The following is a 14,633-nucleotide window of genomic DNA, read 5'->3' on the forward strand; positions in this document are numbered from 1 at the left end:
TCCCTTGTATGATTACAATTTAAGGGACTAAAAGGAAGTTGGAATACGTAACAAACGTGCTTACGTCAGCGTCACCTTTCCATTGGTTGGTTGCTAAGTTGATTGGTGGAGGGAACCACCTGTCAACTATTTATATAGTGAGGAGACGCTGTTTGGCGGCATGCTCAAAACATACGGAGGATGGACGCAGCTCGTGGTGAAAGTATCTGTAGGTAAGCGGCAGGTGTTTTAAGCCATTACAGTAAAATGACATGTAAAGGTAGTCTATCTGATGGTGAGAAACGTTACTAAAGAGCCTGTTGGTGCTGTCTTTAAACGCTGTTGTGTTGCATTCGAAAGCGGACGTTATGGCGGATAAGTAACGATTTGAGGATTACAAAAACTCGCTTTGGGAAAAAAACGAACAAAGTTGGTGTTTGAGTGCGTTTTGCAAGAAGAGCCATGTTAATAAATGTGATGGGTGTGTGTGTAAATTTAAGGATTAGTTTAGCTAGGCTTTGAAATCAGCTCAAATATTGGCCGAAACTGTTAAATGCCTTCAAATTCAACGAGATTCTACCGTGATTAAGTATTCTGAACATTGTCTGAATCATTAGTTTGTAATTACGACTTTTTGAAGCTGCTGCCCTAGATTTCCCGAATACACGTAAACAAAAAGTAAGGGGCAACGTGTTTGCAGTTATCCCACCCCTTTTCACATTTCTAGTAATAGTTCCCTAAAAATAGGCCTATCGCGAGATTTAGTTGTCATGGTTTGTGTATAGAGGTCTACCATGCAGGACCTCTTATGACCACTCCAGTGTTGACTTCCATGTATTTATCCTCAAAGGTTCGGGTTACTTGTTTCTGTAGTCAACTCAAAGTTAACCCAAGCTGCTTCAACACACCGTGCTCATTACATATGAATTGATGTCTAGGTTACATGCACCTTTTTTTATAAAATCCTAAAATAACCTTTCAGCTTCTCCTAAAGTTGTGTTATTATAAATCAGAGACCATTTAGTGGAAGAAACATGCAACATTTGTTCTGATTGGCGAAATCTGGTAGGGACACAACCTATTGACAACACCTGATTTTATTTTTAATTCAGATATTTTCATTTGCAAAGAGACAGAACACATACACGTCAGTTGCGGGCACATATTTGACTTGACTGCTATGGGACTTGAAAACAGAAGTCTTATGTTTTAACCTGCACTAAAATAAAGATACAATTGAGGTGTTTTTATTACTTCACACTTTGAATACCCAAATTATTCTGCTTATACACTGAATTAACCTAGCCTCAGCTATATAAAAATATGCTGCTTTTGATGCTACATGCTCGAAATTCACTACTCTACCTTTTATTTTTATTACAGGCGTTTCTTAAATGGCACATGTAGATTTGGTTCCAGTTGTATATATCGACATGAATATATACCGCCGGCTCAAATATGTAGGTACTTTCAGAAAGGTATATGCTGGTATGGTGAACGCTGTAGGTAAGCTTTCATAATTTTTCCCCAATTCTATTTTATGTAACTAAATGAAAAGGAGGATGTCATGCACACGGATTACTGTAGCTCATCCAATATTTTCCATCGCTAGGTACGTCCATGTCCTTTACCCCGAAGTTGATGCAGCTGTTGCACCTAGAAGAGGTTCCATGCCTACCGTTTCCTCCTCCAGTGTGTCTTACACTCCACCTGACAGAAGAGGGTCAGAGCCAGCTCTTTTGCAGGCTGCGGTGACGTCCAGTAGCCAATCACAGTTGCTGGTTCATAGGTCATATCCTCAACAGAACAACGAGCGTGTGGCAGCAGATATTGCCGAGGAACAATCACAAGGTAATGGCTGTTTTCATGGGTGACTGACTTGGTCAGCGTTTCTCCATACTTTTATTTTTTATTTTTTTATTTGTTTTTACAGATGCTCGCACTCCTCTCTCTGCATCTTGGGAATCGGTCCAGAGTTCAGAAAATGCTCAAGCATGTAACGAAAGAAATGAGCAGGTTTGCTTAACATGAGTATGATCTTTCCAAGGTGCATCCTGGCGACCGAAGAAGTTAAACCCAGAAGGCTTAAACTTGCTATTCTTTTTGCATTCAGGAGATTTCTTCTAATGAAGCAGCAGTCAATGGTGCAGCTGCTGCTGCAGCAGCCTCTAATTCCCTGAGGATTATTGAGGCAATAGAAGCCTCCCTCCAGAGTAAAAGCGTGACCTGTGGCATCTGCATGGACAAGGTGTATGAAAAGCCAGATCCAAGAACCCATGTTTTTGGAATCTTGCCAAACTGTGATCACCCCTTCTGTTTACAATGCATTATGACCTGGAGGAAAACAAAAGACCTCGGGCCAGATGTGGTTAAGTAGGTGTTGGTAATATTTGGAATAGTTTATTGCATCTCATTACACATGAAGGATTTCACTTGACAACCGTGTTTAATGATTATCCCCCAGGAGCTGCCCACAGTGCCGAGTGAGGTCTGCCTTCTATGTGCCTCACAGACACTGGGTTGAAGGACGAGCAAAGGAAGGTGTCATTGCTGCCTTCAAAGAGAAATTCAGGTATGCAATGAGATTCAGTTTTAACACTCCTGTCAAGTGCTTACTAACTAGACGTGACTTTTAAATGTCCCAACTAATAAATAATTGGGACCACTATCCATAATGGTAATGACGAAGATCATCCTTGAGGTGTAAAGCAATTTGATTAATCCCAACATGTTTTATTGCTGGGATTTTGTATCTATTGTTAAGCCAGAACTCTGTCCATTATGAACTCTGAACGTTCACAATGTTTTATACAAAATAGGAATGCAATTCTTTAACTTCTAAACTTGTTATATTTCATATTTGCATTTTTCATGCAGTCTACTATTGAAAGTCTATTGCAAAATTGCTTGAAATGTTGCCCCCCCTCCCATGTGTATTGTCCTATAATTGTAGTAAAAAAAGATGCAGTAACTACTCCCGATATGGATGCTGCCCCTTCAAAACGGAGTGCCTTTATCGGCACGACAAACATGCCTATCACGGATCATTTCCGGTAAATATATTCAGTTTTATGCTCTCAAATTGTAACCACCATATGTCTATTTTCCCCTTACCATTTTTTGTTTCTTGCTCAACAGTATTATCCAGAAGAAGACGACTACGACAGCGTAGATCTGCTTAACCTTTTCATAGCCATGACTCTTCTCGATGATGATGAGGACGACGATGAGGACGACGACATTGGCATTCCTTTCTACCTATCTGAGGAGTATGGTTTATGAGCTGTTTCTCATTTGTCAGTGCCTGAAACCACTGACTGGGTCATAATTCAAAAACTGTCCCAAGAAGAACCCAGGGCTGTGTTTTGACTCTTCTGTCCGTATGGAAACCCCCTCTTGAGTAGCTCTGAACAAGATCTGTGATGTCAACCATGCTCCATGGATAGCCCAGTTTGTTGGGGGTTTTGATTAGTCAGGCTACAGCAAGGAATTTTACTGACTAGCACTCCTTCAACCAGAGAGGAACTTGCCTTTAAAATCACCTGCTGAAGTCCCTGTTTGCAAATGAGGACATGGACACTTGTCTCTCTACGCCACATGGTTGTTGCCACTGCTCTAGATGTAATCATCCCTTATCAGACTCATCTTTAATCTGTCTAATTACCCTGTGGTTAATCTGTGACCTTCTAGTTTGGATTGATTTCACTCCTGTGGCCAAAGTGCTTCAAACATGTAGCATAATTGTTTAACTTATCCTTAACCTCTGAACATTGGGAGTATTCAATCCTGACTTCTCTTCTAGAATTGTGCATTTTTTTGGTATTTTAAAGTGTTGTGTGGATTGTAGTTTTAATTCTCTATAGATAAAAGTGTTATACCCCTTCTTGCTAATGTCCACTGCTGATGCCTTAAGAACCCTTGTCCTAGTTTTGGCAAGAATATAAAGATGTTAAGATTTTATTACTTTTTTTTAACAAGTTGTACACAAAAAATAAACATTGCTTCACACTTTGTCTCAATAAAAAGGTGTGTTGTGCTCTTTCATTTACATTCCCGCAGTTATAAAGTTGTCGAATCAACCCATTTGTGCTAGCAATTGAACTTTTAAGTTTCAAAATGTGTTCTGGCTTTGACCAAGCACAAATTCTAAGAAATGTTCAAACTGATATAGAAGTGAGGTATTCTTAGTTATAATATTTACTCATGGAGTCCATTTGAATACTGTTAAAGCAAAAGTCTATAATATAACAACGTGACTGTAGGCTCTCAGAAACCTCAATGATCAAAACCAAATATTGGGTATCGATAAACACCATAACAAGACATGTGAATTTTCCCTAATGGCTAGACTCCAGTTTTACCGCTAGGTGGCGATATGTAGCACAAACGCACAGAAATGACACTCGAGAAGAACAAATGTCAACAAGATGTCGGGTGACAACAGGCATGAACATTTACCCCCGGCTGTATCGAGACGTATGGACCCGGCAATGTTTCTGGGTCGGTTTGACGGGCAGTCGAAGCTGCTGGTGCGGGCCTTGCTGTGTGGAAGCTCCGGGGCTCACAGAGCGCTGGAGGTCTTCCACCGGCAGCAGAGAGCCAACCCCGACATGTCGCTGTCTAACTTTATAGAAACCCTGTGCCAAGACGAAGTGTGCGGTCCAGATAGGACAGGACAGCCACTGACAGTGTAAGTAAAAGAACACCGCAGAGTGGTTTCAGTTATTTAATGTAACGTTAACTTGCTGTTAACCCAGTACTATAAGTAATTCGAGAGGAGGCAGCCTTGTTTTGTAAACAAAAAGCGATGAAGAAATGTCTTCCTGCTAGAATTTATCATCAACTCTTGTGTATTGCTAGATTTTACCAGACCGTAAAGCAGAAAACACGTGTAAGAACAGTAATATGAAACACAACGCCAAATCTGAGTTAAAACAAAGTCCTACATTTCTGGGTTTGCATTACATTTCATCCACTCCCTGTATCATGAAACATCATAGCACTTCTTTGTGTTCTATGAGAGCAAAATAATTAATATTGTCAATATTAGTAGGAAATGAAAGTCTTTGCAGGTTTTTTCGGTGAATAAATTAAATGACAAGCCATGTAGAACGATATGCCAAAAGTATGGAAAAGGGTCTCATGACAATTACTTGAGACACGTCGTGGACATAGGAAGGAAGAGGTACAGAGACATATGTATGTGCAAAACATAATGTCTGGAAAAGTGTTTTGATATTTTCTAAAACACATACCCATCCATTTCTTTCCTCACCTGCTGTAGTGGACCCCTGGTGTGGCTGTTTACAACATTATTAAAAAAAAACCTGCTGTCCTTCATCCATCTGGTCTACTTCAGTCTTCCCTGCCCCCCTGTCCTCCATCTTCTCAAATGCCTCAGCCAGGACCCTCATAGAAGTCCCTGGATGACCGCTATGATAAGACAGCTGGAAAGAAACCTGGAGGTCCACAATGAGGAGCCCCTTTACACTCCACACTGCGGCCAGAGACTCAAGGAGCTGTCACAGCGTTTGGTTGGTTCTGATGAAACTGGAGGATGGGCCAAGTGCTTCAGCCGTCAAACATCTGAATGTGAGAGGGCCTCTGGGTCATCAGAGCTGAGGACACAACGGAAAAGAAAGGGCAGCTTCCTCGCTCTTGACTCTGATGGTGAGGACACAGGACAGGAAAGTAAACGGATAAAGGTGGAAGTCTGTGGTAGTGAAAGTCTAGATGATGAAGAAAAGAGCGCAACAACAGAGCTATCAGGACGATTAGGAAATGATGCGCCAGCAGAAACTCCTGCTGAAGAAAGGACGCCAGCAGCAGCAGAAAGTCCAAGTGATGTCCTGCCTGAACATATAAAGGTAGAGTCTGTCACATGCATACAGGCTTTATCTGTCCTGTCTTGTATACTGAAATATATCACCCATTTAAACAATGTTACTTCTTAACCACACTTGCCCAGGGACTGCAGATGGAAATTAGCAAACTGCTATAATCTGGTACAAAGCATCTTATCTCTCTTAGATGTATGTTATTTTTGTACATGGTCCCTGACAACTAAACCAATAAGCTAAACTAATCTGTAAACACATGCATAGTACAAGATGAAAATCATAGCCAAACATTATGCCTTTTTTATATATTTGTATTAACAGTATACTCAAAGCAGCAGAAACGGACAACTGAGTACACTTTAATAATTGTTATTTATCAAAAGTAATATTGTTATTGCTATTATGTTATATATTTACCAAATTTGTTATCACATATTGAGTAGTCCTAGTGAATATTTCCAAAGCTAAGAGTTTCTAAAGAGATCTGAGGAGGCGTGTGGCACAGTGGGTAGAGCCTTGGTGTTGGGATCAGGGGGTCACAGGTTCAAACCCCACTGCAGTCAGCATGTCGTTGTGTCCCTGGGCAAGACACTTCACCCCAAATTGCTCCTGTGGGGATTGTCCACACTATTGAGTATGTAAGTCGCTTTGGATAAAAGCGTCTAACAAGTAACATCTAATATAATGTAATAATCTAATTCAGTGTACTAATAAGAACATTATATTTTTTTCACACAGGTAACAATTAGTTGGAATAACTAAACTTGGTCTATTTTTGTGTTTACTAAGGTCTCTGTTCTTCAAATAAAAGAATTACTGGAAAGTCAGACAGAGGTAAGAATCAATGTATTTCTTTTGTAGCCAGCAGGGTTATTATAGATTGAGAGGGACATGTGGTCTTTACTATAATACTTGTAATTATCTGTTTACAGTGGGACCAGAGCTCCATGGAGATGTTTGAAGTGCTCAATGACTGTGACCCAGGCCAAGTATGTTATTCGCATTTGTATTGTTAATGTTTTACCCCTGCAAAAAATACTTCTGTAGCTGTAAATACCACAATATTTGTATTATAGATTTTAATACATATACCCGACAGTGTGAACAGGACTCCAAAGTGCAATGAGGAGGCACGTACATTATCCTGCTTATTAAATTGATCCTTACTAAAGAAATCAATCATTTGACATTGATTGTTCTGGATCAAAAACCAACAGAAAAATGTTGGTCCTGAAACATTTTTTTTAATGATCTTCTCCATTATTTCTAAATCCTCTCAACGAAACAATGTTCTTCTAGTTAAATTGCAATTTATTAATTTAATATTTGATCCACCCCATTATTGTACACAGGTGTATTACACTCGAACATATTAGATTTGTATTCAAAAGTACTGTATACACAACACCAATACATATACAGTCAGAAATGATAATTGAGTCAAAATCTTAAACAATTTAAAGATATTTTGTACAGAGGTAGTAGGTATATCAGAGCCATATAAGAAACAAATAAGAGACCAATTGGGATACAACTTTATTAATCCCGAGAAAAAAAATCTTGTCCCAGAGATTCCCTAAAATTAGAACAACATAAAAAAATAATATAAGAAAATAACACCTTTGCTTGCTGATTGGTGGAGAAAGAACTAAACCCCACACTTGTCTCGTTCAGGTGGAGCTGTTGTGCAGCATGCTGCGTTTTCCAGACTTACCGGAGCAGACCCTGCCTAAACTCTGCAGCAGTATTTTGGCTCCCTCTTTTGACTTCAGCTACAGCACGGCAGCAACCCTCATCAAGAGCCTCCTGCTGCAGAAGGTCCATCTCTGAATGTACAAAGGATGCAAAAGTGTGTCTCCGTGTTTCTTTTGACACTGACAGGATATCATTTGACTGCAGATCCTGTCCCTGTCAGAACCGGCCTCCCGATGTCTCGTCACCGCGGGGACGTCACTGTGCAGCCGCTACCCCAGACCCATGTGCCACGCTCTGATTGGACCAGTTCTAGAGGAAAAGACCATCGGTGGGGAAAGGGTTGAGCGACAACTAAGTGCCGGTATCAGTTATAAAAGAGAACCACAACATTATGACTTTTACTTGAATTACTCCTCCTTTGCTTTGTCTTCAGGGAATCCCCAGGCTGAGCTGCTGAACAGACTGGTAGAAAGCTGCCTGGACTCCCATTACAGGCTGCTGGTGCTCCAGTAAGAAAACACATTACAATGATGTATTTACTGCTGTAACAAGTTAAAGGAGCACAACAAAATAACAGATTCATAAAAGCTTGATGCAGTACTTTAAATTTTTACCCTCCAGAATGACATTTAAAATGACGTGGAGCGAGGCAGTGCTCTCCATTATCCACAGCTTGCTAGACTCCAAGGTAAGATGATTGTTATTCATGTTAAAAATGCTTCAATGCAACTTAGTCATAATATTCTTTGTTATTGAATTGCCTGTTTTTTTTCGTTTGTTTTCAGCTTGACTTGAGTGAAGAACTGTTCACACAGTTTACTGGACAGCTTGTCAGCCAGGGTCCTAAATTCACTAAGTCTGTGAAGTTTGCGAAAATGATGCTAACAGTCCTCACCAAATATAACAGTCATGTAAGTTTGTCAATGCCAACTTCATTATCCCAAATATGAAGATTTGCGTTGTCAAGGTGCAGTACACACACCAGTAAAAACCTACCTACAAAGATGCAATATAAAGTCCCACCCCCTCAACACGACACCCACGTAAGCGCACACTCACACAGAGAAGGCATTGCCAAAGACCCTCACTATGACATACACACACACACACACACACACACACACACACACACACACACACACACACACACACACACACACACACACACACACTAACTGAGCACTGTTAGGTATTATGTACATTTGTATCATGCAAAAAGACTGAACGGTGGATGAAATTGTATGTCATCTTTTAGCAACTGTATCAATTTGTTTTCCAGGTGACAGCTGAGCACAAACAGTCCCTGCACAGCTGCCTGATGGTAAATGAGACCTTCCTGAAAAAGTCTCTCCAAGCTGCTTTGAAAAGAATCACCAACTCATGAGGTTTCATCTGACCTAATGCCTGTTAATAAAAATATATGAATAAGAGCTTGTCTACTTTTTTGTCAATATGTTAACCATGACAGGTTGTGACCTGAAAATGAAGCAACTCATTCCACCGGTTTGAAACGAGAAAGATATCAACAAAGTCTAAAAAAAACAAAAAACATTTTCCATATATTTTATTAATCATCATTTTAGAATGAATTTTATTAGCTTTTTCTTCTTCGTCTTACAGTAAGACCACCACGACCACTGGTAGTTTAAAAAATATACTGCTACTTTTTTTTAATATGGTGGAAATCCATGCTATTTGTTTTATTTACTAATTGTGTTTTTTTATCATTAATATGCTGCATTCTTAGTTTTATTTAATAAAATGTTTTATGTAAGTCTTTACTTTGTCTGCAATAATTACATTACATGTTACTTATGAGACTCTTTTATCCAAAGTGACTTACATGCATGCAGCATTGGGGACAATACCAACACGAGCAATATAGGGTGAAGTGTCGTCCCCCCCACTAATCTTCTGCTGGTGTAATAATGTAAATTTGCCCTTTGCTGGACAAATAAAGGAATTCTGATTGTTCTTCATCTTCTTACTATTATTAATACCGTATCATACAATGTCTATTTCTATGGAAAACGATTTAATTTTTTTATTATTAAAACAAAATAATTCAGAGGCAAACAATTCTGATGCATAATTTCAATACACTATTTTTTTCGATGCTGGAAATTCAATAGCTTTGAACAGATTTGAATCCATAGTTTACTTTTTAAAGCACATTGAGACTAATCCTGTATAATAATATGTGCTATATTTAAATTAACTTGACCTGAAACTTTATAACATTGTCATGACATTCTAATTCAAATTAAATTCAGAAAGAAATAGGTTTAAAAAAGAATTACAAAGAGTAAATAAATGACTATTACATTTTTCTAATGCGAAGTCGTTGTTTATTTTAGATAGATAATTGTAGTATTTATTGACTGTTTTTGCACTAAAATAATGCTAGTCAGAGGATTTTTTTTGTGATGACGTCAGCACACGGGCGCCTTTATTTTGCGTCACTTCCCGCTACACTTCCTTTTCATCTCAGCGAGACGACAGGGACGAGTCGCAAAAATGAGGTTAGAGCCAGTTTTATGGATAAATGTCACAATTTAAACGTTATTCCCATGTTAACGGGTCGGTATCACATTTATAATCATGCGGTGTTGTTATCTTATGCGGAAGTCGTGTAATTTAGTTCAGTTATTCAGAATGATGTGAAGCGGAATGAGACCGGTTCATCTTCCGCTGTAGAAACACCACGCTTAGTTTCAGATGCAATCCGCCTTCATCCACTCCTCTAAAACGATTTTTAGAAAATAACTAATCATAGAAAGTATCTATTAGCTCTCCTTGATAATATTTTATAAAGTCTTTCAGAGCTATGGATCTGTTTTCATGAATGTAAAGTCGCCGCCATAGACAGACTCACGAAGCCGGGTACATGGAGATGTTCCGCTAGTTTCATTTGCTTTAACAATATTTATAATGTTTTATTTCACAGTAAGGTCTCCAGGGACACGTTGTACGAAGCGGTGAAGGAAGTTCTGTCGAGCTCTCTGACCAAGTCGAGGAAGTAAGTACATCTTTGAAAAGTTGTTAAAACCTCTACTTTGAGATGAATTACATGGATGACAATCTATGGATGACTTTGCAAATAGCTTTATCATCTACTAACCTGACAACTGGTTGAGGATCATTCAGTTAAAACATAAAAACATCACTGTCACAACTTCAGTGCTACATTTACAAAATGTTATTTTTGACTAAAAGTCCAAATACCTAAAGATTACAATGAAGTGTGACAATAGCATTATAACATCTTTCATACATTTCTAGAATCAAACAATAATGGGATGGGGTTGACATCGTTTTTCAAAAGTTAGTTTTTTCCACTAGTAGTTTTGTGGGATGGCATGTCTAACTCTGTGTGTCTGTAGGTTCACAGAGACGGTGGAGCTGCAGATCAGCTTGAAGAACTATGATCCCCAGAAGGACAAGCGTTTCTCCGGCACTGTCAGGTTCGACCCTTTTCCTGTTTCACCCGACCTTTTCCCTGTGTGCTTCCAGCCCTGTCTGAGTATTTATAAAAAATAAAGAAAAGCCTTGCATATAAGGCAAGTGGCTGAAATATCAGAAGTTGGCAACAAAGTCCAGACAGGCCCGGATCAGACATGGAGAAGTACTCTGGGTAGTCTGACTGAGCTGACCCGGCCTCGGCTGGTGGAGGCGATGCAGACGGACCCCTACCCTGGGTCTTAAAACATGAGGGGAGGCTTTGAGTGGCTGAGCTTTTTAAGTTCAGGTACTCATGCCGACCAATTTACTTTAATGTAACCAAAGAGGTCAGCTGGACACCGATCACTGAGGTGGTATGGGTAAGCCTTTTTCTATTTCAAAGTAAAATGAGGAAGGTGTCATTTGGGGTTGGCAGAGTATTTGAGTTCCGTTTGGAAATATTAAAAAAGGTTGTTTTCAATCATGCTTAATAGTTTCCGATTCATCTACAAAATGAGTTTGGGAACCAGAGTTTGTTGATAAATGCATAGCATGATGTCTGCAGTAGAGGTGTTGGCACACACGAAGCAGCCTCTGCAGAAGTTGTCTCAACCTTACTCTGCCTTACCTCCAACTGATGCCCCCGTGTTTTACGTGGGATTCGGCTCGGTGTCTAAAGGTTTTGTTGATCTGCAGGCTGAAGACTCTGCCCAGGCCCAAGTTCTCCGTGTGCGTCCTGGGAGACCAGCAGCATTGCGACGAGGCCAAAGTAGCCGAGCTGCCACACATGGACATCGAGGCTCTCAAGAAGCTGAACAAGAACAAGAAGATGGTCAAGAAGCTTGGTAAGATGATTGCCCGTTAGACAAATGATTTGTGATCATTAAATCTGTGGATTGAAGCTTTTTTGTCATACTTTACTTAATGAACACCGTTTCCTTCTTCCTCACTGTAGCCAAGAAGTACGATGCCTTCCTGGCCTCTGAGTCTCTGATCAAGCAGATCCCTCGTATCCTCGGTCCTGGTTTGAACAAGGCCGGCAAGTTCCCCTCCCTGCTCACCCACAACGAGAACCTGAACACCAAGGTGGATGAGGTCAAATCGACCATCAAATTCCAGATGAAGAAGGTAAGCTCAGCTCTGCTCAAATAAGAGTAAATGAATGCCACTTCGCTGTTAACTTTGAATCTCTCCTAAACACTGAAGTCATGTTGAGGAAATGTAGGTTGGGTTACTGAATGAAATGTGTACTTTTTGCTGTAGGTTCTCTGTCTGGCTGTGGCTGTCGGTCACGTGAAGATGACTGAGGATGAGCTCGTGTACAACATCCACCTGGCTGTCAACTTCCTCGTGTCTCTGCTGAAGAAGAACTGGCAGAACGTGCGTGCCCTGTACGTGAAGAGCACCATGGGCAAACCCCAGCGCCTCTACTAAAGGACAGCTTTTCTATTAATAAAAAAAATGTGGATGCTCCAAAGTTGACCGTTTCTGATCGTTTTTCTTGTTGGATAAAAACTTGGCATTAAGTGTTATTGACATAGAAGATTCAATTTATGAGTTTTGGATATTCACAAATACTTAAACTACCACTTTTAAATGCTTAACATTGTAGACAAATGTAATTATTTTGGTTCAGTCAAATCATTTTCCAAACAACTTTTATTCAAACCATAATGGGGTTACTTGTTTTTTATTGTCAGAAAAGCTGATCTACATTGAACTAATACTGACTTGGATCACACAAGAACAAAATGCAACACATGTATGGTAGCTCTTAAATTCATTTTAAAGTTGAGCCTTATTTACTAAATTAAAAACAGTCAATCATGGGGCTTTGCTGTATTACATTGGATGTGGTGTTTCAGTAGTTTCCCACTATTCCAGTGAGGCCTGATGAGAGCCTCAACTGTTGAGGTATATGCATTATGGTATCTCTACAAAGCAAGACTTGGTAGTATTGTTTTGGGGACCAATAGTATAAAGTCCTGAGGCCTGTACGATGAAGCCAGTTCAACAGACCCTGGATATGTAAAAAATTGTAGTTTCCCCATAGCAGATGCTCATTTATATAAAAGCAAAGCGGGGAAATTACTAAATTTCTTTACTTAAGTAAAAGTATGGCTTCGAAATGTACTTAATGGTAATACTTCGACAACACGCAAAATGTTTCTTGGAGCAATCAGACATGAAACCCTAACCCCTGCTGGTCGGAAAACCTAAAGCAGGTCTAATATTCTACTCGTACTAGAATACCATAGACACAGCACAAAAATACATAAGGAAAATTATACACATGGATTGTGATGTAAATGTATATATATACAAGGGCATTTAATCATGAAGTAAATCACAAAACAATAACACATAATCCATTAAACAACGCCTCCTTATTAGGTGGGATTATCCTGTGGTCTTTTGGAGTTGTGTTTTATACATTGCGAGGAAAATGAACTGCATTTGTTTAGATAATAACACAGGTAGATCCACGGCTACCCATGAGCCTCTTGGGGCAGAGGGCTGCTCTGACTGTGGATCTCTTAATAGGATTATCTATTCTCAGGACAGGAGAAAGGCCGAAGGAGAAATGACCCGAACACAGACTGGACTTTATTAGAATATATTTGCGTTTCCAGCAACAATTTAAATCCAGTGTTGACTGTGAGGAGGATTTGAATAATAGTTTTTTTTCACCAGAGGAAGACATTTGTATTATATCTGTGCAGACAGCAGCGGATGTGAGGATGAACGCTCAGGTGAGTTAAATAATCTGCCAGCTCTCCTACCTGCTCCTGTTCACACTGTGCAATGATTGGATCATGTGGGTAATGTTTAGAATATTAAGGGCACAATTAGTGACTATCCTTAACAATTTTCTATTTTATTAGGCAAATGTCATATTTATCAAGCAGAGATGATTGTCTCAACATAAATAAAACTAAGTATATTAATTAATGATGTAAACAATGTATTATTATTTATTAACTGAAAGGGTATTTCTGATTGTTTGTAGACTCTTCTTATTGAATAAAAAAATGGAATGTTTCTCACCTATTTTCAGCCTGATGCAGAGACAAACGGCGACAGCATGCCCATGATGCTGCTGGGCAGTGATGACAGTGATGAAGGTAACAAAGTGTTGATCAGAGGTCCAGGACTCAGTATCATGCTCTGCATTTTAACTGGGTCATGTCTTTACAACAGAAAGCAGTGAAGAGGAGCCAGCTATCACAATCTGGAACGAGCTGTCCATCATAGAGCGCATGGGCCTCAACAGGTGACACTGACATATTTATATTTAACAAAGTATATCTAAATAACTTGATTTTACTGACTTTTCATTAAACTCCACTTCCACAGTGTGGATATGTCAGAGAAAGATTTGGAGGTAAGGTCACATACTACTCCTTCACTCTTATAAACCCACAGTCCTCTGTAAAAATATATTCAAACGTTACATTTAAAGGGCCCTTACAAGGTTTTAAAGGCCTATAATGATTACAGTAAGAAACTCACAATTGTTTGAGGAAAGACTTGAAAAAGGGTCAACCTCTCCTTTAATGTTTTAATTTTAAACTGTATTTCTGTCTGTGTAGGTCATGATTTTTCTTGACATCTTAATTTAGTTTAGTTTAGTTTATTTGTTTATAGTGTCGTGGACACATTGTTCAACTGGGCAGC

General features: G+C 39.4%; 3 protein-coding genes across 4 annotated transcripts; all 3 read left to right on the plus strand.

Moving 5' to 3' along the window:
• Positions 1-152: 152 nt before the first annotated feature.
• Positions 153-4,033, plus strand: mkrn4 (makorin, ring finger protein, 4). The gene is made up of 8 exons (XM_034144695.1): positions 153-212; positions 1,363-1,485; positions 1,592-1,830; positions 1,913-1,995; positions 2,093-2,352; positions 2,444-2,551; positions 2,933-3,032; positions 3,118-4,033. The coding sequence occupies exons 1-8, from the start codon at positions 181-183 to the stop codon at positions 3,259-3,261; spliced, it is 1,089 nt and encodes a 362-aa protein (XP_034000586.1). The 5' UTR covers positions 153-180; the 3' UTR covers positions 3,262-4,033.
• A 365-nt stretch (positions 4,034-4,398) lies between these two features.
• fance (FA complementation group E) lies at positions 4,399-8,944 on the plus strand. 2 transcript variants are annotated; one of them, XM_034144585.1, is made up of 10 exons: positions 4,399-4,669; positions 5,264-5,846; positions 6,609-6,653; positions 6,752-6,808; positions 7,494-7,637; positions 7,719-7,842; positions 7,948-8,023; positions 8,136-8,202; positions 8,300-8,425; positions 8,794-8,944. In XM_034144585.1, the coding sequence occupies exons 1-10, from the start codon at positions 4,407-4,409 to the stop codon at positions 8,896-8,898; spliced, it is 1,590 nt and encodes a 529-aa protein (XP_034000476.1). In that variant the 5' UTR covers positions 4,399-4,406; the 3' UTR covers positions 8,899-8,944. The 2 variants fall into 2 exon arrangements, with proteins under 2 accessions (XP_034000476.1, XP_034000475.1); XM_034144584.1 differs by having other exon boundaries at positions 7,719-8,023.
• A 1,028-nt stretch (positions 8,945-9,972) lies between these two features.
• rpl10a (ribosomal protein L10a) lies at positions 9,973-12,435 on the plus strand. The gene is made up of 6 exons (XM_034145314.1): positions 9,973-10,036; positions 10,462-10,533; positions 10,898-10,978; positions 11,652-11,800; positions 11,911-12,083; positions 12,219-12,435. Exons 1-6 carry the CDS (start codon positions 10,032-10,034, stop codon positions 12,387-12,389), a joined length of 651 nt encoding a protein of 216 aa, XP_034001205.1. The 5' UTR covers positions 9,973-10,031; the 3' UTR covers positions 12,390-12,435.
• The last annotated feature ends 2,198 nt before the right edge of the window (positions 12,436-14,633 follow it).

Source organism: Trematomus bernacchii, unplaced genomic scaffold (genome assembly GCF_902827165.1).
Source record: "Trematomus bernacchii unplaced genomic scaffold, fTreBer1.1, whole genome shotgun sequence".
Classification (NCBI taxonomy): domain Eukaryota; kingdom Metazoa; phylum Chordata; class Actinopteri; order Perciformes; family Nototheniidae; genus Trematomus; species Trematomus bernacchii.